Here is a 23,991-nt window from a genome sequence, read left to right as displayed (position 1 = left end):
GAACATTTTTTGCATGACTTTCTAAGATTTTATTAGGAGGAAACGACTGCTGCGTAGTCCTAGTGGTGCGTGCTACTTGGCCCTCTGCTTTTTTTGTGGAACATTTCTCTTTATAGGCTCACGCAGCAGGAGGCCTTAAAATAAAGAAAAAGGACCACTTTGAGGTCATGACTTACCATGAGGAATAAAAAAAATTGATGGATTTCAGAGCATTTCACAGCCACCATTATCATATTATTATTCAACAACAGGTTATAAAAGAACTCTGTTTTACAGAAAAGAAAGAAAAGCAACCTGCAGAGTAATGCAACTTTTATAATAGTGAGAAGTCTGTTTCCAATTTGATCTCTGGGATGCTGTTTGTGGGTTCGCCAAGCCAGGCATTAGAGTAAAGCTGGGACTAATAAGCAAGTGAAACCAAAGACAGGTCTGAATTCCAAAATAAATGACTGATTAATTTACAGCATCCGACTGGATCCTGCTCGGCTTTTAAGTTTTCTGTTATTTCTGATACAGCAGAACAAGAATGTGCAACTTTTTGATGGAGCAAAAGGAACCAAAATGTTTGGACTTGCAGGTGAGGATAATTTGATAAGCATGTGCATAAACTTTAGGCTGTGATTTATTAGTATTTTTACATAATATGCATTCAATCAGATGATTGATCAAAGAAACACTTCTCAAGCAGTGTCTTGGAAGCAAAGCGCTTTCTGATTAAAAAAAAGAATAAAACATCAAGTTAACATTCTTTAGCCATAAAATTGGAAGATCATTACCCTTTGTTAACATGAAATATGAGAGGTTGTGAGTTGAAAACATCTCATTATGATAGAGTTGAGTCCTGCATTGTTCCCATGTTGGATTTGGTTTCAGCTCAGCCTTTCAGTTGAGACGAGCCAGGCATGGAAATAAGTAAAACAAAGGCACAAATTTCAAAATTAGTTAAACTTTTTTTTTGAGAAAGAAAGAAAAAAAAAGCTAAACTAACCTTAAATGATGCCAGACTGAGCTACAATGCCCGGTCTGGATTTAATAAATGTTTAATTTACAACATATTTGTGTATTAAAACATGTATTCTTTGTATCGCACACACTGTAATTGGTATTTAATTGCTCTGAAATGTGATATTACTTTGAGAAGCTCAAAGGTACTTTTTTTAAGTGTTAATACATGTCACGTAATACACTATATATATAAATATATATATATATATAGATAGTGTAAAAAAAAGTATGCTCACTTCGCTCTACCTCTCATCTGTGACACTACAGCACAAACAATGAGCAACATTAGCCATGTTGGCTTAGCTTATTTACTTGCTAACAAACAAAAAAATTTCAACAATGGACCAGAAATGTTAACCACACAATGACCCACATCCACTGATGTTAGGCTTTAGTCACACATTCATAAGACCAGCTGGCAACCATTTGTCAAGCACTGGTCAGCAGGAAAAATGAGTATTCCCATCTGGTTGTGAATGGTTGTTAGCAGTGACTATGATATGGAAGACACTGTTGACTGCAAACACTTGCCAACCTATCGCTAAGTAATAGTGAAGCTGTGAAGAATGCGTAGCAACTGGTGCTTTTTCAAGTTATACAAACCCTAGATGGTTAATCAGCGAGACAAATCAGCTTCTTCCATGCAGATGACTGCGGCAATTTGCTGGTGACCAAAGCAGGCTTTGTATCAGAACCCTCTTAGCGACAGATTTCACTCAATGACAGCGAGCAACCACTTGCTAAGTGGTCGGGCAATACACCAAGTGACCCTAGCAACCAGGTCTCTGACTATTCTCCAAGCCTGAGGCCTTAACAATAACTATCGGCCTTCAAATATTTTTGCATGAGAAAATTGGTGAATGTTCTGGATAAAACCAGAATGCATGCTAAGAACATTAACCAGTTCAAGAATCCAAAAACAGGGTTTGCTGTTGTTAAAATACTATGTTGGTGTTAAAAAAAAATGCACATATACTGGACACAGTGTCTCCCAGTACCCACAGATTACAACACAAACTCCACATGAGTTTGAAAACAGTTGCCTTGGCCATGTATGCCTTTGGGGTCACTCACAATTAGTCTGTGTTATATGTAAAATGTGTAGGTCTGAAAGTACTGTAAACCTCCATTCTTTCAGTGTCTTTGTCTGTGACCTCTGTAAATGATTGTCTCAATAATGTCTTGTACAAAATATAATTTTCATTTAGTAAATTATGGTCCCAATTGTAATGGGGCCCCCTAGAAAGAGAATAAAACCAAGTGTGCTTTTCTGTGTGATTCACAAGTTGCTAGCCTGTGGGTGTGCAGTTTCTCAGTGAAATCTATTCCTCACTCATTACACCCAGTGTTGAAAGAAAAAAAATGATGGTGTTATGAATATACTCGACTCAAGCTTGTCAAATTTATTCTGGTGTTAGCAGGTAAACTAACATTAGTTAAAATCATGCAGAAAAACGACAGATTTTTCTACTGAATGTGAATGGGGCACTAGATAGATGAAGAAATGTTTGGTTGGCTTCAGAGATCAAAGCCAATCCTTAGCTTGCCTTCATCTGGCTATTAGCTAGCTTGCTTACAAAAATGACCCAGCACATTTTATTTAACAAAAATTAAAAATTCTAAACAAGCAAATAATCCCAGAATCCCAGAAAACACAACTGCATCAACAAGTTTTCAAAATCTTCTAACAGCACTAGTTTTTAGTGGTTTTATCATTAACAGTTGGCATAATTAGCAACACAACTCCATGTCGCACCGAGTACCCAAAGGTTGCTTTACTGAGCCTTGGCTGGTCCCCAACAGCAGATCGTGGTCCAACTACAAAGATGGAGCTCAGGGAGAAGTCTGAGTATAAATCTGAGAGGAGTTATATTATGATGGGGAGTTGAACAGGCTGATATTGCAGCAGCTAGCTGTTAACATGGGACAGTAACATAATGAAGGACTGCCAGCATTCTGCAAGCTATATTTCTCTGGCTGTGATGCATTACTAGAGCAGTGCATGATTAACAGTAGATATAAAATATTAATGACCCACATTAGGTAAAATACATCTCAAAATGTTTGCATTTACACTGTAGCCCCCCCTATGATCTTTGAAATATCCTGGCAGTTTGGCTGACGTGAGGATGTTTTCTCCAGAACCTGTTTAAGAGGTAATCTCTAGTGGAACATAAAACTGCTCACAAAAAAACTATTTGCATTTGAGCCATAAAAATATTTTCTCCCTGCAACATATAAAGCATGCTTGCTACAAATTACAAGCAAACATATAGTACAAGCAATATAAAATCCAACCATGTGGTTTTTCCAAAACCCACAGACCCCCACTATGCAATTTTGGGAAATGTAAATACATATTTCTGCAGAATGGTCAGTTTCTGAATAGCTATGAAAAGGACCAGGTATTCCAGCCAACAACAAAAGTGACTTTACTGCTCGTATCCTGGTAACATATTTTCCTGGATTGGATATTTGTCATATTCCAAGAGACAGTTGATCTCCAATGTCACACCCTGGAGGCTTGGTCTAGTATTTAGCATTGTGATAAAGACCCTGCTCCAGCTCCCGAGGAAAGCTTCTGCCTTTAGACCAAGACAGAAAACAAAGGGCGTACGATACACACGGATGGTTAAAATGATTCTGTTAAATTAAAAAGAAATGTGACATAAACAATACAAATAAAACATAGTTTAAATAACAGATAAAACGCTTATAACATTGGTAAAAGATTCACTATGATGATTGGTCATTTACCTACACGAGGTATGATTGAATAGTTCTGCAAATCTTCCTATAAAAAGCAAAAATCTACACTGAAAATTTCTGCCTTCTCAGTGCGACGTGAGCAGGTGTGTGAAGACAGGTGGTTCATGATGAATGTCCTCAGGCCCTTCATGGGTAGAACTCCCTCTTGGGGGATAAAGTCACTGTGCAAAACTCATTAATGGTGATGATCCTTGACACAAATTAGAGTTTTACACAGAAGTTGATGTTTTCTCTCAGCCTACACTTGAAGCTACTGGTTAAATTTCATATGCAGATGTGCAGATGGTCAGAATAGTTTATTAATTTAACTTTGAATTAACCCTCTGAGATCTTTGGAGGAAGACCAGTGGACTTGTTTTTAGGTCCTTGATGATGTTTCAGTTCTCATTTTAAAGGCTTTGTTAGTTAGGGCTTTTACTTTGGAGTCATGATTCATGTTAACTTTAACAACTCACATGAAGACAGGATGGATCAGTGACGCTGAGACCACTTTCGAGATACCAGCCCCACTAGAGGTTAAATACCTGAGACTCCCCATCACCTTTTAGTGCTGAAGAAGCTTTTGGAGTGAGGTGAAATGTTTTCAAAAACCCGAAAAGGAAGCCCAGCTGCCTTCAACTCAAGTGCTTAAAACTACCATGACCTGGATGACTAAGAACCAAAACAGACAACACTCTGAGGTCTAAGTTTTTATAGGCGATAACCCAAATCCCAGTCCTAATTTTGTGTTACTGTGACTTAACATCTCGGTCTCAGGTAAAATTATTATTTTATTGGTTACCTGACTGCCAAGACTTGGGAGAGACTTTTACCAAAACAAAAATGACATATTGTGATTGCCTAGGGTTAGATCGTGTTAGTGTCGGGGTCATGACCAAGAGCGACCTTAATGGGTTAAGACTTAACATCTAATGATGGGGGGCGATTGTGGCTCAAGAGTTGGGAGTTCGCCTTGTAATTGGAAGGTGGCCGGTTCGAGCCCCGGCTTGGACAGTCTCGGTCGTTGTGTCCTTGGGCGAGACACTTCACCCATTGCCTACTGGTGGTGGTCAGAGGGCCCGGTGGCGCCAGTGTCCGGCAGCCTCGCCTCTGTCAGTGCGCCCCAGGGTGGCTGTGGCTACAATGTAGCTGCCATCACCAGTGTGTGAATGGGTGGATGACTGGTTGTGTAACCAGTCCCCCTTAGGGACTAGTAAAAGCGCTATACAAATACAGGCCATTTACCATTTTTAATGATAATGTAGCAGGAAAAAAAGATTTTCTTTATTTATTTTGTTAGAAATTAACAATATAAAGAGCTACACATTTCTATATTTTGGTACTACTATTACAGAATAGATGTCAGAAAATGTGACACTGAACAGCATCTGATGTTTCAGCTATCTGTCAGCCATTCCCTACCAGCTGTCAAAGTAATCTCCCTCTCCAGAAAACACATAATCTAGACGCCTTCGAACAGTCCAAACTGTGTGGGGAAATACACTGATGCATAAAATTATAAGGTATGAGAGGTCTGGCATTTTTTTCCAAGTTGCCAACAGAGCTGAATAAAGCATGTTCAGAATAGATTGCTGCAATGACCCAATTATGAAATACAAATTGAGGTTTTTCCTTTAAGACTCAGAAGAAAATTACATTGTCCAAGATTTGCTTTCAGGCACATGCATCCTTCTTCTCTTTGTAAATTGGGCCTGACAGTGTTTCAGTGACTATTTATACCAAAATGCCATACAACAATTAACATTTTTTGGTCAACCACTTTTATTCCATGGTGAACCGCTTACTGGGACAGATGTGAGATATTTTAACACTGAACAAGAAAAAGACGGAAAGAGTAAAAAAAATTTTTTTTGAAGCAATGCCGAGAATTTTGTTCTTACGTTTATTGGACCCACCTCCCTCGCTGTCCTATATGAACTCTCACTAGGGCAACTAACTGCATGGTCGGTGCACATTTGGTCACAAAGCTCCAGCTGCTGGATGGCACCACACCCAGACACATGGACCAGTAAAAGTGTGAGAACCTGGATTTGGTGGAAACAATGACGCTGCTCTCAGCACCGGTTCCTGGTTGCCTATGCATTTACAATGGCTGTTTGACACGTGCAGTGTGTCCTTTCACTTTCCATAGTTACCCTGCTTAGCTCTATTGTTATCTCCAGGCAGTCATTTTCCAGTGTAATGTCAACAGTCTCATTACAGGGCTCAGAGGAGCTGGATGATATATATCATAAAGTGCAAGTACTCAGCATGTGTATTCGTTCAGCTATTCTTTTCTTTAGCGGCTGCAGAATAAATAGTCTAGCAAGTGTTTCAGAAGTTAATGTTTCCAGTGTAAATCACAAAGGCCTTTTCAATGTTGAAAGGAGTAGTGTAATGTGCCGAAATTACTGTTAAACCTATTGGGAGTGTCACGGGCCTAGTTCAACAGCAAATCATGTCTATGACCATGTCCAGCTGACAGCTCTTTTAGCAGACACATAACTAACTGTCCGCCTACACACTCGATCATTATTTTTGGATTCATCTAAGAATTTATTGTGTTTATATTAAATTAGAAAACATAGCTGTATAATGTGCTGTTAGAATTGAGTACTCAGATGAACATCGTGTTGTTCTGGTGTTTGTTTGTTTTTTTTATTAGAAGACGTGCTGTAAAAACACACTCCTGGTGTATCAGTTTGACTAAAAAGTGTTTACCACTGACTGTACAGAAAAGGTTAACTTGGTGTCCATGACATCAACCACTGCTTTGTATGTATTGTTTTAAAGCCTTGACTTAAACCTTTTGGATTTTGTTTTTTTGAAACCCAACACATGGATCTGACTGTGCTAAATGATAGCGTACCGTGCTACCAACATTATCTATTTTATCTAAATGGGAACACAATTTACAAAATAAACATCAAAATTGATGATTAAAAATCATTTAGACCATAAATTCATTAGAGAAATGTTCACTGAGGTCACGCATCAAGTGAGCAGTATGGCCATTTTCTGATGGACTTCTACATAATTGAAGTTTTTTCTGCAATGCGAGGAGTTGCCTACTTAAGACCATTAGAAAAAAAATACAGTAATGGCACTTCATGTCCGCAAAATGTGGTCCAGTTCATCTTTTACATACAGTCTATGGTTTTTACAAAAGGGTTTTGTATATACAGTGTCTTGCAAAAGTATTCGGCCCCCTTGAACTTTCCCACATTTTGTCACATTACAGCCACAAACATGAATCAATTTTATTGGAATTCCACGTGAAAGACCAACACAAAGTGGTGCACACGTGAGAAGTGGAACGAAAATCATACATGATTCCAAACATTTTTTACAAATAAATAACTGAAAAGTGGGGTGTGCGTAATTATTCAGCCCCCTGAGTCAATACTTTGTAGAAGCACCTTTTGCTGCAATTACAGCTGCCAGTCTTTTAGGGTCTGTCTCTACCAGCTTTGCACATCCAGAGACTAAAATTCTTGCCCATTCTTCTTTGCAAAACAGCTCCACAACTGCTCTGTGACGGCCTCAGAGGTTGTCTAAGAGAATATTGGGAGCAACAACACCATGAAGTCCAAAGAACACACCAGACAGGTCAGGGATAAAGTTATTGAGAAATTTAAAGCAGGCTTAGGCTACAAAAAGATTTCCCAAGCCTTGAACATCCCACGGAGCACTGTTCAAGCCATCATTCAGAAATGGAAGGAGTATGGCACAACTGTAAACATACCAAGACAAGGGCGTCCACCTAAACTCACAGGCTGAACAAGGAGAGCGCTGATCAGAAATGCAGCCAAAAGGCCCACGGTGACTCTGGACGAGCTGCAGAGATCTACAGCTCAGGTGGGGGAATCTGTCCATAGGACAACTATTAGTCATGCACTGCACAAAGTTGGAAGAGTGGCAAGAAGAAAGCCATTGTTAACAGAAAACCATAAGAAGTCCTGCTTGCAGTTTGCCACAAGCCATGTGGGGGACACAGCAAACATGTGGAAGAAGACCAAAATGGAACTTTTTGGCCAAAATGCAAAACGCTATGTGTGGCGGAAAACTAACACTGCACATCACTCTGAACACACCATCCCCACTGTCAAATATGGTGGTGGCAGCATCATGCTCTGGGGGTGCTTCTCTTCAGCAGGGACAGGGAAGCTGGTCAGAGTTGATGGGAAGATGGATGGAGCCAAATACAGGGCAATCTTGGAAGAAAACCTCTTGGAGTCTGCAAAAGACTTGAGACTGGAGCAGAGGTTCACCTTCCAGCAGGACAACGACCCTGAACATAAAGCCAGGGCAACAATGGAACGGTTTAGAACAAAACATATCCATGTGTTGGAATGGCCCAGCCAAAGTCCAGCTCTAAATCCAATCGAGAATCTGTGGCAAGATCTGAAAACTGCTGTTCACAAACGCTGTCCATCTAATCTGACTGAGCTGGAGCTGTTTTGCAAAGAAGAATGAACAAGGATGTCAGTCTCTAGATGTGCAAAGCTGGTAGAGACAGACCCTAAAAGACTGGCAGCTGGAATTGCAGCAAAAGGTGGTTCAAGTATTGACTCAGTGGGTTGAATAATTACGCACACCCCACTTTTCAGTTATTTATTTGTAAAAAATGTTTGTAATCATGTATGATTTTCGTTCCACTTCTCACGTGTGCACCACTTTGTATTGGTCCTTCACGTACAATTCCAATAAAATTGATTCATGTTTGTGGCTGTAATGTGACAAAATGTGGAAAAGTTCAAGGGGCCCGAATACTTTTGCAAGCCACTGTAGACCTGATAAATGTATTTTACTTCTGTTATTCCAATTATTGAATTGCAAAGATTTTTGTAACTTAGAAAAGGTGAAACTGTTTGTGTGTATTACATGCATTACATGTCAACTGACAGAACTGGGTGCTATAATCTGATTGGATTTAACCCTGCCAACAGGGTATGTGTGTGCCATATGTGAAGATCAGCAAAGATGACATGAAATCTTCCCGCAAATATTTATCATGCTGGCTTTGATAAAACGTCCCACCGACCCCCACAAAGCCCAGGCGCAACGCTTGAGACGGGGCCGCTAAATCACCTTCAGAGCTGGAACAGTTTCTCTTTTGTATTAAAACTTAATAAAATGGGACAGCAGTGCAAATATTTTCACAGCAGAAAATGAAGCCAGACACGCAGGTGCACTGCAGAGGCCGAGCGTGGCGGCAACATGGTTTTGGCTCCAGAAGAGGCATGCGCTATATGTTTCAGTCGAGCTGATCCTTTAGATTCATTGTTTCAGTCTGTTGGCAAATGCGTGCAGTGCAGGCAGGAGATATTTATATTATTCAGCAATTTAAAATGTTTGCGTTTGAACGAGTTGTTGAAGAGTAAAGACGTTTTATACTTCAGATGAAAGAAGTTTTGTTTTCAGGAAGAGGCATGATTTCAAGTAGAACAAAACATAAACAATGTAAAGCAGAAAAACCAGTAAATCAATTAGGATTCCCATACAGTGAGCTGCTCAGCCTCTTAAAACTCTTGGCTAAACACAGGGCCTGAAGAGAGGGAGAGATAAAGAGAGGGAGGAAGGGAACAGCTAGAGTGCATAAACAGATGGTCACTTAGCTGGTGAACATTAAATAGACATCAGAGATGCTGTAGGCACATCTGGAGTGGCAGGAAGGTGGGTGCACAGAGCTGCAGATCTGTGGGTTAATTAGACCAGGGTCAGAACTTCAGTGCGTGTCTATGTTGGAAGCTCACAAATTTAACCTAAAAACACACTTTTTTCACCCTCCATTTGCAGTATTAGTGTCAGGTTTTGGTTTTATTTACTTAAAGGCTTACTCCACAGTTTCCCCTGAGGTGACAGTAAGTAGAGCAGAAGTGCAAATATTGTGTTTCTGGTTATGAGATTGTGTCTTGTTTACTAGTTTCTAGATGTTAAATTTCTTCTGAAGCAATTGGGAGAATCCCGTCCTTGACATACTTTAACCAGGTTTCCTCTGGAGGTCAGAGGCTCAGAACATGTGTCCTTACAAATTATATTTATATGACCCACCTGCCGAGTGTGCGTGCTAAAATAAATCACATCCAGCATTTAGCTGAATATTGTTGCTGCTCTTATAGAATCCATGGAAATATTCAGAAGGATGGCTTGTTGTTTATGTACAAATACGTTCACAACTCTATCGGTCCCATTTTTGCAACTCACATGTAAGAAATTAAACTGTGAAAGGATGTGATTTTAAATAGGAACTAAAGGTTGTAGTAAGATATAAGAGATGACAACTCTTCTCCTTTATTATTATTACTCAGAGGGGAAGTCGTATGTATTTAGTCTTGAATATCCTTTTCTTTCTTTTTTTCCCAAATAGCACAGGCACCTGTTACACAAAGTTGGAAAGTTAGAAATATTTTCCACATCAAACTTGTGGAACAGATAAACTGTACATTTAACACATTTGGTTTTCAACGATAATGTTTTTTCTCTAGTATTTTATATCTTTAAATCCTCATACTTTAGTCCAAGAGGACAGTACTGCTACTGCTACACCCCCATAAGGCTGCGTACGTGAACCTATCCACCCTTCCTTGCTGGAGATGGGAGGTGGAGGCCAGAGCTGGCGCTGGTGTCGCTGCCCTGTGTTCTTTGTGGCTATGGAGGAGGAGGAGGGACAGGATTCAGAGTCCTGCGGTGGGAGGTTTAGTGCACTGAGTGGGCAGCAGCTCCAGCATCTGCTCCCTCTTAGCGGCAACCACACTGGGTGTTATTGTTCCCGACAGAGATGAAAAAAAAAAAAAAAGGGGGTGGGGGGGGGGGTGGAAGATGACATATGAGGGGAGAAAAGGGGAGCGGTAGCAAAGCATGGAAGGCAAGTTTAGAGAAGTTAAATAAAGACAAGGAGACGTGTAAATCTGATGAAGTTTTAGTGACTGAAAAATGAGTCGGAGAGAGGGAGCGGCAAGTCAGATGGGGGTGCGGGTCGATGGTGGGGGGGCGGGGTGGTGAGGGGTGTCTTAAAAGCATCATTAGAGAGTAGGTTTTACCTCCAGGCATGCTCACCCAATGACTCACACCTAGAGCTTGTTAGGGCTTCTACTCACCAGAGAGGAGGTCGAGTTCAAGGCCACAAGCGGGGTTGTGTGTCGGAACACGTGGTGAGAAATGGATAAATAAAACAACAAAGCTTCACATGTCTGACACTTTGGTTTCAAAAGGAAGGGGAAACCACTTCCAAAAATAAAACCCCAACTGTCATTCTTGTCTTCTGACTGCTGGAACAATAGCAGTTTTCTCTAAGATTGCCATTTAGCATTTTGAATATTGTTGTTGGACAATGTGCTTATGAAGCAGTTTTTGGTTCCAACAAACTACAGATGCTGTTTACAAATTCCAAACTTTTTATTAATATACTCAGTATTTCTTTGTAACCACATTAAAAAGACAAAAACGTCATGATTATAATATGTTGTCCACAGTGATGCAGCCTTGTTGGTGGGGTTCACACATGAAGACGGAAAGTTGTTTATAAAAATGTTGAAAGTAGAAAAATGAGATACACAGAAAAACAAAGCAGAATTTCAGCTTGAAAAGCTATCTACATTAGGATGTTATAGACCTTGTTCTGTCACCGAGGCCAAACAGGCTGTGTGCCGTTTGGCTGAACTCTGAATAAAACCACGTATTACACTCTCATTCTCACCCTTCTCCAGTTGTGTCTGTCCTTTTGGGATTTCTCGCACGTATCTGAAATGTTGGTAAGGTGTTAGTCTGCATGAATATGTGGAATGTGGGAATGGTTTTGGCTCTGGTAATCTGCTGACAGCTCTCTGTGTAAACAGCTATCCTAATAGACCAGGAATTATAAAGATGTCACCTGCCTTGCTGAATAGTAGAGTGGAGATTTTAGCTTACACCTGTAAGGTCAGCAGTTCATTGATGGCTTGTTCTGGGATTGTGTGACCGGTGCTGACCCTCGAATTGTCAAACGTACAGTACACATGTGTGACTGAAAATGTGTTAGTCTAACTTTGGTGACTGATAAATAAAAGCACAGAAAGTCACTGTGGGTTAGTGAAATGTTCCCATCCCTTCACCCTTAATGAAACCTTACTTAAACCTTACAGAGATGCCACAGTACTGACAGCTGGTTTTGAATTCAATTCAAGGACCCTAACTTTAATGTGATGCTTCTCCATTTCCTCTGTTTTTGTCACTCTATCTTTGCCTTCTCCAACAAATTCTTCCGGGAGATTTGGCACAGTGGAAAACAGAATTACAAACAAAGAGGAAGACCTAAAAGGAACCTGTTTAAAGGAACTGTGTCCAGGCCTCCCCACGAACTAAAGAGCAATCTAAAACGCTGTCACACTGAAGAAACTGGATTGTCTTCAGTTTGTTTTACAGTCATCTTCTATACATTAAAAATAATCTCGTGATCTCAGTCTGTTTAAATCGAGACTTCAGTCACGTCTGCGTCAGCCAGAGAAGTTCTGCACTTTGGCAGCTCTACTTTATTATTATTTATTTATTCTACATTTTCAGCTCACAGCAGCCTGCTCTGTATATATCAACCATACTGTGCTTTTTAAAGAGCTCCTTCCAAACCTATATTGGTGTCTCACGACAATGTGAATTTTTATTCTTGGATAATAGGATTTCCTTACACTTCAAATTTTGTCAAATCCCACCTGAGTAAAGGCTTCTTAAACCAATGTGGACATGTTACAATGGAAGGAGACTTACCATAAATCTGAGCGTGCTGGCATGAGCCTCTTCTTTCCACTGAAATATGGTTCAAAATCTTGGGTCTTGAGTCTGTGGGCGTAGTCTATATAGCCAGATACTTCCTGTCCAAGAGTATTATGATCCCTTATGAAAATGACCGACTGTAAAAAGAGAGAAAAAGAAGGAAACCCTCTGTGTAAATAATCATGACCATCAAACCTCTCCTGAGTAACAGCCAGTGAGGAAAATGTCACTTGTGGAAAGATAGAAGGGATCTGTTACAAATCCTCCCACTTTGAAATATAAAGGGTCGTGTTTTACTTTGAATCGGGTTCAAATCAGCAATGAGTCCAACTTATGTTATACTTCAATAGGCCTCGCTTGCCGAAGTGGGATGTCTACAAAATATCCTGCTCAGATACTAGCGTGGGACACGGACTGAGTCCTTCCACTTACAGTAACTAAAGTCTGAGTTCCGTTCCAAAACACCTACAGCTGGGGGAAGAATGTACTTTAAAATGACATAAAAAATGAAGTGCTTAGTTAAAACTTGATGTTGTGTGTCATATAAGGACTCTTTGGTGGAAAGGGAGGGAGAGTCAAGTCAGAAAAAACCGGAACCCTCTCTCATGGTTCCACTTGAGGTTTCTCTTTTTTTTTCCTTATCCAGATTTCAGGGTTTAAGGACAGAGGGTGTCATGTGTTGTGCATATTGTAAGCTCTTTGAAGCAAAGTTGTGATTTCAGACCAAGTCAGTCTAGTAAAATTACATGAAAATGACAGACCCATGCCATGATGTTTAAAGTCTTTGGACTTGGTCTGAAACAATTGAAAACCTACCAGACAGGCATAAATCAACAACTCAAGAGGGGTCCTATCCAAAAGAGGCACACAGGCAATCACCCTTTACAGTAGACTTCTAATAGCAGGGTTGCCAGTACATTACATTTATTTATGTAACAAAACAGTGCAGGCCGTGACAGAGACCACCAAAACTGGGAGCAAAATATAAGCTGAATGCCTGTTTAGCTTAGAATATGAAATATCGCCTCTGTCAGTGCGCCCCAGGGTGGCTGTGGCTACAATGTAGCTTGCCATCACCAGTGTGTGAATGTGTGCGTGAATGGGTGGATGACTGGATGTGTAAAGTGCTTTGGGGTCCTTAGGGACTAGTAAATACAGGCCATTCACCATAACACAGGATGTGCAGGCGACACTTGGGCCACCTTAACTCAAACACGATCTGATTAAAACACCATGAACAGGTTTGGATTCTTCATTGCCAACAAAACACATACTTCTAAGGACAGCTTCATGACTGCTCATCATGTCTTTGAAATGAGTTCAAACTAGACACAACCTGAGAAAAAAGATGATGACGAATGGGTCTGTCACTGGAATCAGACAAAGCAAATGGAAGCCAAGTTGTCCAAACCCCCTCAGGCGACAGCCGAACATGAAATGATCTTTTCATGTCGATTCGATGGTTTCGATAACACAGGATGACAATGCGTGGAAAGAACTGAAGAGGAGACACACTCAGGTGTGAAGAGGTTGTTTTGTCTGCCTTCACAAAGACAAAAAAGCAGCTTTTCTTTCTGTCTTTTCTGCCTCGTCTTGAGATAGGAGAAGTCTTTTTGTGGCCGACTTGTTTTGTTTACTCTGAGCATGAATGAGTCCCACTTCTCGGCCTACAGTAACACAGTAAGAGGATCCTTGTGGAATACCTCAGCTAGTGATATCACATTTGTATAGCTGTCAGGACACGGGCCATCTGTGGATCCCTTTACTAAAAAGGCATGAGATAACTAGCACTCCAGAGCTCAGACGAAAAGAGGGCTGCTTTCTCTCCACCTCTCAAACGTTTAAAACAGATGCTATCAGGTTCACAGCTGGCTGGAGGACTGAGCCATATACCCTCTATCTACTGGCTTCTGTCCTCCTGCAGCCAGCCTTGAAAAGACATCATCAGGTGGACCCAGCAAAGACAAAGATGGTCAGAAATTCTGATTAAAACAATAACAGTTTAGCTTGTCTTTGGGGTGCAAACAAAAAAAAAAACAAAGTCCACAATTTTCAGTGTCCTCAGTTTCACACTGTAACACTTAAAACGTCTCATTTTTATACAGCCTTCAGTTCTTAGATGTGTTCAGGTCTTGTCAATCTGAGTGGACGTAACTGCAACAAGGTTATATCATGATATTAACAATACGAATTGTGTGTACCGTCATGTGAATTTAAAAGTTACCTCTTGGATCAAAATGCAAGAGGTTAAGTTTTTTTCCTTAACAAGATATTTTCATGTAATTTATTTTTCATGTAAACTGTGGGGATTCTTTGGTTGTGTAATACTTTATCCACTTGGAATTTTACTTTCAGGGCAACGCGAATGGACAGGTCATGGACAGAATCATGGTACTTATTGGACATAAACACAATGTAAATGTAACACGTGGGGGAAGTTCCCCAATTTACAATTCATTTGATCAGGTTCTGTTCCACTTTAGTGTTAATCTAGAGAAGCTGCACCACTATGAGGAAGTTAGTCAAAGTCAAAGTCTGCCTAATTGTCAATACCACAACACATAGTGGACATAGAGTGTTGAAATATTGTTCCTTTTCAACCCACAAGGTGCATATGCAACATGGGGTACAGATATAAAATATATTATACTGTTGTAATAATAAGAAGTACTGACTGTATGACTGAAAAGGATTATATACAGTAATCAATAATCAAGATCAACATAGTGTTTGTTTTTCAAATAAAAGTTAAGTTTTCAAATTTGATACGAGGCTGCCAATGAGACTTTTCTACAAGAGATGGAGAACCTAAGGGTCTGACTGCTCAGATGATCATATAATCCCATTAAAAATAATGTATTCTTATTCAGAGTTTGCAAAGACAACTTTCCATTTGTATTATTAGTATGACTTGTAAACAAAATATATTAAAAGATTTTCTCAGTTTTTGGCTCTGCTTATGATTTTCACCAAGTAGACCAGATTATGCAAATAATTGTGTTTGGAAGTAAAATCAAAAATCCCACAATGTACAAAAAAATAATAGTTGGCAAGGGTACTTGCTCAAAGTTTCTCATGGAAAAATGATGACATGACAAATCCTTTTTTTTTCTTAGGCTCTGGTGTTTTATTCAAAGCTTGTCTGATATTAAGACCTCTTGAGTTTCTGTACTGTTGACCTTATTTTGAGTTGAGTAACTGTATTTCAAGACTCTAGTAGTTACACTAAAATGTGACTAAAATTTTAGAATTACCAACAAATGCAACAGTATTTTACATGTTTTGTTTACTTAGCATTTCTCTTTCTGTAAAAGATTATTTTTTTGTAGTATAACTTCTTGAGAAAATAGTCTTTGACATAAGTTTCTGGAAAATTAGAACTGAAAATTATATCAAATCAATATGGTCCATCCATCAAAAACAAGCCATTGCATATTTCTGGAACTAGAATTAGGTGGGTAAAGAGTCATTTCACTCACAGGTCGCAGGGAAAGCAGAACAAACGAGTCAGACTCTATTATTTGCTCCAAACAAGCAACATGAGTTTCCAGCCGCCTTGTAGGAGGGAGCAAGGGGACCTCCACCTTACACCATGGAAAACAAGTGGAGGCCTTACATCACCTGCCAGCAATTACCAAGAACAGGTGCTGTGACCTCACAGGGCGGCGAGTAAGGGGCCCCACTATATGGCAAACATCAGTCTATTTAATGCTTGAGAAGCTGAGCACTGGACTAGTCTCAGGTAGAGATTCTAGCCTTTTGTGATACTCAATATTCAGTTTGAAACTCTTTTTTTTTTTATTTGTACCCGAGTGAAGTATTACCTGTGTCCCTAACACACCTGTGGCCACGAAACACAACAAACCATCTACAAGTTCTTTTGACTATACAACCTTACAAAAGTCCAAATATAAGCACTTCCATACAAAAGTAAGCACGTTTGTTAGTAAGCAGGATTTTTGAGGTTTGTGACAAATTGAGAGGAACTCAATACCTCCTTGACACACACATGTAAATTACTCCACACTCCTTTCTTTCAAAGCCCCATGGACGTACAGTTTGAGAGGGCTATACAAAATCAAATCACATCAAACAGAAGCTGACAGGAGGTCTTCCTTTCTGCTTTGACAATGTTCTACAGGTGGGGACACAATGGCCAGACCACCTGAAATCCTGCAGAGGAGCATGAGACGTCTGAATGTGTGTGTGACTGTAGATGTTTGCCTGTGTGGTGGGTACGACACGGAAAGAAAGAAAAATGCAAAATTAGAGCTGAATAGAGCTAAGTGGCAACAAGGAAATTGAAGCTTCGATTTTAGAAGCCACTTAAATATGTCTGTAGGATAGATGGAGGCAACCATAGATCAGGAGATCGAGAGAGTTGTCCAGTAATCGGAACATGAGTAGTAGAAGTGCCCAGCAGGAGAAGAAAAGTTTCATTTCCAATAGTTTGTGTTTTGCCCCATTTGTTACTTATAACCTTTTAACGCTTTTCTTTTACTTCAACCCAGAACCGGTTTGATCCTGGTTCTGATGGAGGTCTCTTCCTCTTAAATGGGTATTTTCCTGTCCAGAGGGTCACCAAGCACGTGGTCAAAGGTGCGATTGTTGGGGTTATAGAGTTTTACCTTGCAATATGAAGCACCTTAAAACAAGTGTTTCTGTGAACTGCTGCTATAAAAATACAACTGCATTGATTAAAATATTTGAATATACTATATATAAATATAGTTGAAATGGCTGGTGAGTGTTATTATCTTTTGAAGTACCACATATCCTTTAATCTAATGATTCCTTATTTAAATTTTAAGTCAACATTGTTTTTGGTCAGTCAATGAGTGAAATCTGAGAAAACGCAAAATAAAACAAGATGAAGCACATTAATTCACTTCAATTCAATTTTATTTATACAGCGCCAAATCAAAACAAGTCGCCTCAAGGTGTTTTATATTGTAAGGTAGACCCTAAAATGATACATACAGAGAAAAACCCAACAATCATATGACCCCCTTTGAGCAAGCACTTTGTCGACAGTGAGAAGGAAAAACTCCCTTTTAACAGGAAGAAACCTCCGACAGAACCAGGCTCAGGGAGGGGCGGAGCCATCTGCTGCGACCGGTTGGGGAGAGAGAAGGAAGACAGGATAAAAGACATTAATTAATTAACTCGGCATTCAGCGGATCTGAACGGTTTTAAATCTAGCGACTGGACTGTAATTCCCTGTGTGTAGGGCTCGCTCTGATGTATTTTACTTGTTGTGTTAGGTAATAAGAGAATACATAGGTAAAGCAAAGAATTCATATTGGAAAAAACAAGTGTTCCACTAAAAATAAAAAACAGAGTAATAAAATAGGCTGTAATGTAATGGTCTCAAATAGTGAAACAGCAAAATGTATTATCTTTTGCACGTTGTACACAATCTCACACAAATAAAATCATATCAGTAAACCTGTGTAGAGAACTGATTGTTTACTACCACCTTCACCAACCCCTCTCCCCCATCCCAAACACACACACACACACACTGACACCACCAACCTGTCTGAAGGCCCTCATGGCCTCCACTTCCCCCATCCTTCAGCCCACACCCACATGCCCTCAGTCCCTGGGAACAATCCTGCAGTGTCAGGGAGCCGTGCAGGTGTCTTGCGGTGTCAGCTGCCATACTGTTTATTATTGGTAGGCTACGCTTTAGGAGGAATCCCGGGCCATCACTAACAACTGTGTAAATTTGTTGGGGTAAGGAAAACATGGCCTGTACTGCAGGAATGTTTTGAGGTGAGAGCCCTTTTTTTGGCTTTACCCTTGTCCCCTTTCTGGATATTCCTTGAGAAACATATGTGTGTTTGTCAGAGGGTTTAAGGAGGGGTTCAGGAGTAGGATAAGGGGGGGCTCATTGCTTATTTGACTTGGAAGTGACTTCACACAGGCTGCTTGTGTAATAGATGCAATGGCAGAAACCATATGTGGTGAGGTGTGTTGCATCTGTGGGGATCTACCCGAATTACACATCCTGTAGGATATGTGATCCAGAGCCCGCGTTCACTTACTTGAAGAGTGTAGGCAATGAACCAGGTCAAAGCAGTCAGTAACCTACATTAGCTTAAAAAAAAAAAAAAGAAAGCAACACTAACAACTTATTCAATAATCTTAGAAACCAGGCTATGTGCATGACATGCTAATCGTTCCAAACAGCTTTGCTTCTGAAAAGGCTTCACCAAATCTGAACTGGCCTGATAATAATGCCATCCATCCATTCATCCACCCATCCATCCTCTGTCACTCATGCTGCTGTGCTGTGGAGCAGAAACCTGAATAGAGAACACCCCCCCCCCCCTTTTTTTAGGTTTAAGAGTTTAAGTCAAAACATTATAATAATATACCTATTTAAATCTGCCTGTCTAATATACAAAGTTATACATGGTCTGGCGCCTCCACCAATGAGTGCTTTTATTAAACAAAAGTCTAGCAGTGTTGCCGGGTCTCGACTGACAGGAGCCACTGTTAGAGGTGATTGTGAACTGGCATTTAGGCGGACCACCTTTTCACAGAATGCTCTGTCATATCAGGGAGTGAGCTTCTGGAATAGTCTTCCACTGTCAGTGAGGGAAAGTACAAGTCTACCCATCTTTAAGAGTCACTTAAAAGGGCGGCTGAGGGACACACAAACATGTGATCATGTTTAATAATCATGCTTTATATTGGACGGGAAAAAGAGTTAGTGTATTACAAAAAGGGAAACAACTGTTAGTGCAATGGGTGAACGCAATATCACGACAGTCAGGGCATGTACAATACTGGGGTTTGTGCAATATAATTGATGTGTTTCCGTTATTGTTATCTATACTGTCCTCTGTGTCCACTCTCCTTGTCATTGTTTGTTCTAGTATAATGTGATCACTGTTTTTGTCCTTGTCACATGACCTGTAAATAGTGTCTCTGTATGTTTTTACTAACTTGTGTTTAACACCAACCTGCCAGAGGGTCTGCAGATGGAAATTAGCCCAAGGCTATAATCTGGCATATTTACATTTGTTAAAATGTTCATTAATATGTATTGCCCCTCTTTCTAAAAATAAATAAATAATAAATATATTTTGTTGCAAAACAGTAGACAGACACAAGGACAGTGAGAAGAACGAAAAACACAAATACAAAACATGCAAACACAGAAGAAAGTACGAGTCATTGTGTAGTTTTACCCCAGGAGGCACAAACAGGTCCCCTACCCTCTTATTATAAGTGGAGAGCGGGTGGAATCTGACTCAAACTTCAGGTTTCTGGGCATCCACATCTCTGCTGATCTCACTTGGACCCACAACACCATCGCCCTGATAAAGAAGGCCCAGCAGCAGCTGCACTTCCTCAGTGTCCTGCGGAAGAATAACCTGGACCAGAAGCTGCTGCTGGCCTTCTACTGCTCCTGAATGGAGAGCGTGCTCTCCTCCTGCCTGGGTGTTTGTTACGCAGGGGCCACTAATGAAAACAGGAAAGCCTTAGAGGGTAATTAACACCGCCCAAAAAAATCACTGGCTTCCCTCTGCCACCCCTGGAGACCATCGCCAGATCCTAATGTCTCAGGAAAACCAGGGCCATCACAGGTCACCCCTTGCACCCCGCCCACCACCTGTTTGACCCGCTGCCTTCTGGTCAGCGCCTCAGGTCAATCAGGTCCCACACCTCCAGACTCACAAATACCTTTTTCCCCTGGGCCATTTGGACTGTTAACAAACACAACCCCCATCCCAAACCCCACCCCTGCCCACCCACCTCACCAATCTGAGCCATGGTGTGAGTAACCTTCATCACTCAGGCGACTCACACACAGCCTCCTTCAGACCAAGTCTTTTCTTTGCATTACCTCTGAGTACTTTGCAACTATTTTGTTCTCCAATGTGTGCCTTTCTCTTATATATATATATTTATGTTGTTTTGGATATTTCCCTCTTGATTGTATATATTTTCCTGTTTGCTATTCTTCCTGCTGTTTACTACTTATATTTTATTCCAGAGCAGTTGTTGTGGAGCACCTACAATTTCGTTGCACATGTACAATGACAATAAAGGTCTATTCTATTCTATCTTGTTATTGTGACTCACAGCAGCCTTCTTTAATCAAATTGTGATTTTTTTTTTTTTCATGTATTCCCTGCAGACGAATCACTTCTGGTAAAGAATAATTGACCTCAGTAATGACCCAAACCCTAGCACTGAATTCTAATGCTAACCTAATGTTGAAGGCAGGCAGAAAGCATGTTTTGGTTTGTTTTGGGTTTTTTTTGGAAAAACTGCAAATAAATTTGATGTGCATCCCTCAGAATGATTATTATCTTTTGTCACAATTACCAGGGTTTGGAAGAACAGCACAGAGGTTGGGGTTGAAATCATCACCTATGATTAAACTACTGAGACCACAAAAAATACTTACATGGTTTAAATTTGTGTGAATTCATTCTACGAGCCAGGAGCTGAATTCAGTGTGTATCAGAGCTATTTTGAAGAGACTTTAGGTAACGAGCTACAAAAATACCACAACACAGAGACATCTAATATATGCAATGGTTAAAATGTGTTAGAGTTTGCATCTTACAAGAGCAGGTACAAGAGTATAAGTATAAGAGTTACAACAAGGGTTGTGAACTGTTTGTGCATTGCTAGCCATAATCTGTTGAAGCAGTCTTTAACATACCCTTTCATCACAACCCTCAACCACTGATATACTGCAGCCACCCTTTCCAGTGAATGTTGCTGCATTAACCCACAGCCGAGTGGAATTTTAAAACAGGTATAAATGTTTTAAATAAATAAAGCTGGTAACTTCTGCTCAGCAGCTTTAATGGGAACAACTTCTATTCTAAACCTCGCCATTTTCGTCTTATCATGTTATTGGCTTATCTTACCTTATAGAAAAATAAAATCTTTAATTTACAGATAAAAGATGTAATTGCCTTAACAGACGCTGTAGTATATGTATGCAATAAGGATTGGAAATAATCAAAAGACATTTCTTTTTTTCTCTCACTTATAATTACAGGGTGTGTCTCTAGACAGATGTCTTGGCACCGGATGCAAAAATGCACAAGTGAACTGTTCAAAAGGACTTCAAGCTCTACACTGTGGTTTAATGTTATATCTGTATTCACTTAAGGCACTGCACAAAGGCTGGTCAGGCCACACAAAATGGTACAAATATTTTTTAAATGATTGTATGAAAAGCACCGGGCTAAAAGAGTTTTAGGTCATCACAGAGTGTATGCACACATGCTTTTGTTGCTAAAGACCATAAAAATGTCCAAAAGTACACAAAAGACAGAATACAGTGTTTTGAAGTCAGAATAAATTTTTTATAATGCACAGTATGTTCGGATATATTTTCCTGGACATGCATGAGATTCTAGGTGGATGTTAAAATACAGGATATCTAATTCTGGTTTAGACGTCATTTCTGAAAAAACAAAAAACAAAAACAAAAACATGTGTTTACTTTATTTGCTCTTCAAATGCATCCATAAACAGATTACATGACTGTTTGCGCAAGAAATGAAGTAAATAAATCCAGAAACAGGTGTCCTGCTATTGAGCTTTCTAAACACCCAACAGTGGACAGCTACACCCACTGAGGTTAGCCGTACGGGCAGAACAACTATGGCCAAATACCAAAGAGGAAGCGGCTCAGTCAGTCAGCAAGGACAGGCAAGGCAGCTAGCTCAACCCTTGGCTGCATTGGCCTCTGTCTTTTTGGAGAACCCGCCAGTAAAGCCATCACCACAAAATAAGTGGCTTGAACCCACACACTTCAAATTACAGGGCACTCGAAATCAGAAAATGCTATCCTGCTTTTCGCAATTGATGTTTTAGAAATTCTATTAAAACCTCCTCAGTTGGGCCCACGGTGCAGCTCTGCAGTTTTTCCTCTGACTGCATCAATTCATATCGACTGGAGCCACTCTGAGTGGAGTAGACACAACTCAATGAAAACACTGTAGAAAACCCAATATATCAGTTTAGTTTCTAATCTGGAACTAAGAAGGGAGTGTGTATGAGCAGTAAATGCAGGCCTATTATGAACAAGCCGCGTTCTTTTGCAAGATCAACATCAGTGAATCATCTGCTATGCACCTCGATGTATCAGGAAGGAGTTAAGTTTAAAGAAAAGGCTTTTACTGCTGCTGCTACTTCATGATGGCCAAAGCATCACTGTTAAATTAATAGACAGAAAGACAGTAAAGTTTTAGAATTACTCTGCAGCCTGCTAAAGAAGAGAAAAAGGTTTGAAATATTTGGCAGGTGGCATACATTTTCCTGTTCCCCACAACTGCAGCTGATAAAGGCCTTCCCCATATGGAGAATAAGCTGTCAGCCTGACAGGTGGCATCACTTACAGCGCTCGGTGCAGTGCCCTGTAACAGAAACAGGGTAAAGTTTCTACTCCCGAGAGGAGAAAAAATCCTGGCCCTACAGTAAATTAGTCGCATGCCTGAATTCAGAGAGGAATTACGGGTTGAGTATAGCGGGCGGGTCTGGCACATGTGGTCGCAACACAAATCAGTCAAACGCCATCTCAGCTACGGATTTCAGACACCAAAGTGACCATGCGAGGCATATCTTTTCCCTCCCCTCCACTCCTACAATCATTTTCCACATTCCACTGGCTTTTAAATTACCAGTGGGAAGAAGAATACAAGTTTAGCCCAAAATATATGTGAGAGTAGTGCAACAAAGCTGCTTGTCCACTAGCAAGTTTGCAAATCACAGTCTAAAAGAGTGATGGTGTCATTAACTTTGTGGCCACTTTAATCCTATTTATGTAGAGATAATCTTTTATTGCGCAAATTCTATGCTAAACCTGGTTGGCTGACACAACCGTCCATGTATAGAAGGAAAACAACATTTCTTTAAGCCTTCCTACTTTACTTCTACTTTAAAACATCTAATATTCTTTAAGTCTCGGTGCAAACAAGGTGTAAATCTGCATGTCTTAAACCTGAAAAAATCCTCTGTTTATGACAGTTTGCTTCAGCAGTAACTATGAAATTCAAGAGTCCACATCCATAATGAACAGTGCTTTTTATATTTTAAATTGCAGCATCATCGTTTATGCAACATCTGTATCGAATATAGTTGATGAAGACATTGTGACATCACTGGAAAGCAAGGTCCAGCTGTGAAAACTCGAGGTCCACATTTAGGTTACCAACATCTTGGTGTTTGCAAACTGGATGCAATGAGTGAGGGGCGGATCTGACTGAGAAACAAAAAGCACACTTGCTTTATCGTCCATTTTCACTCTAATGGGGACTATGATTTACAAACAAAACATATACATTCATTTTTAAACTAGCGAATGGGTGAACAGAAAGTTTTCTCAGGTTAAATAGCAAGAAAGCCAGAGGACAGTTTCTCATAAACCCATATACAATCAGACATCTTAACTGCAGGAGTACCCCCACGCCCCCCGGTTAAAGACAGTTTAACGCACAGCAATGGGAT

The 23,991-nt window shown here is 40.2% G+C and overlaps 1 protein-coding gene across 2 annotated transcripts in view; it reads right to left on the bottom strand.

Annotated features, from left to right (window-relative positions):
- Nucleotides 1-23,991, bottom strand: part of cfap299 (cilia and flagella associated protein 299) — an 82,137-nt gene that overhangs the window by 5,003 nt on the left and 53,143 nt on the right. For both annotated transcript variants that reach the window (XM_084945513.1, XM_084945514.1), the window contains exon 4: nt 12,496-12,638. In XM_084945513.1, the coding sequence (XP_084801639.1) occupies nt 12,496-12,638 (143 nt within the window). The remainder of the gene's footprint in view (nt 1-12,495; nt 12,639-23,991) is intronic.

The sequence above is a fragment of the Perissodus microlepis genome, chromosome 12 (assembly GCF_051167445.1).
Source record: "Perissodus microlepis isolate ML-2025 ecotype Zambia chromosome 12, ASM5116744v1, whole genome shotgun sequence".
NCBI lineage: Eukaryota > Metazoa > Chordata > Actinopteri > Cichliformes > Cichlidae > Perissodus > Perissodus microlepis.
This window is presented reverse-complemented; position numbering and strand designations above follow the sequence as displayed.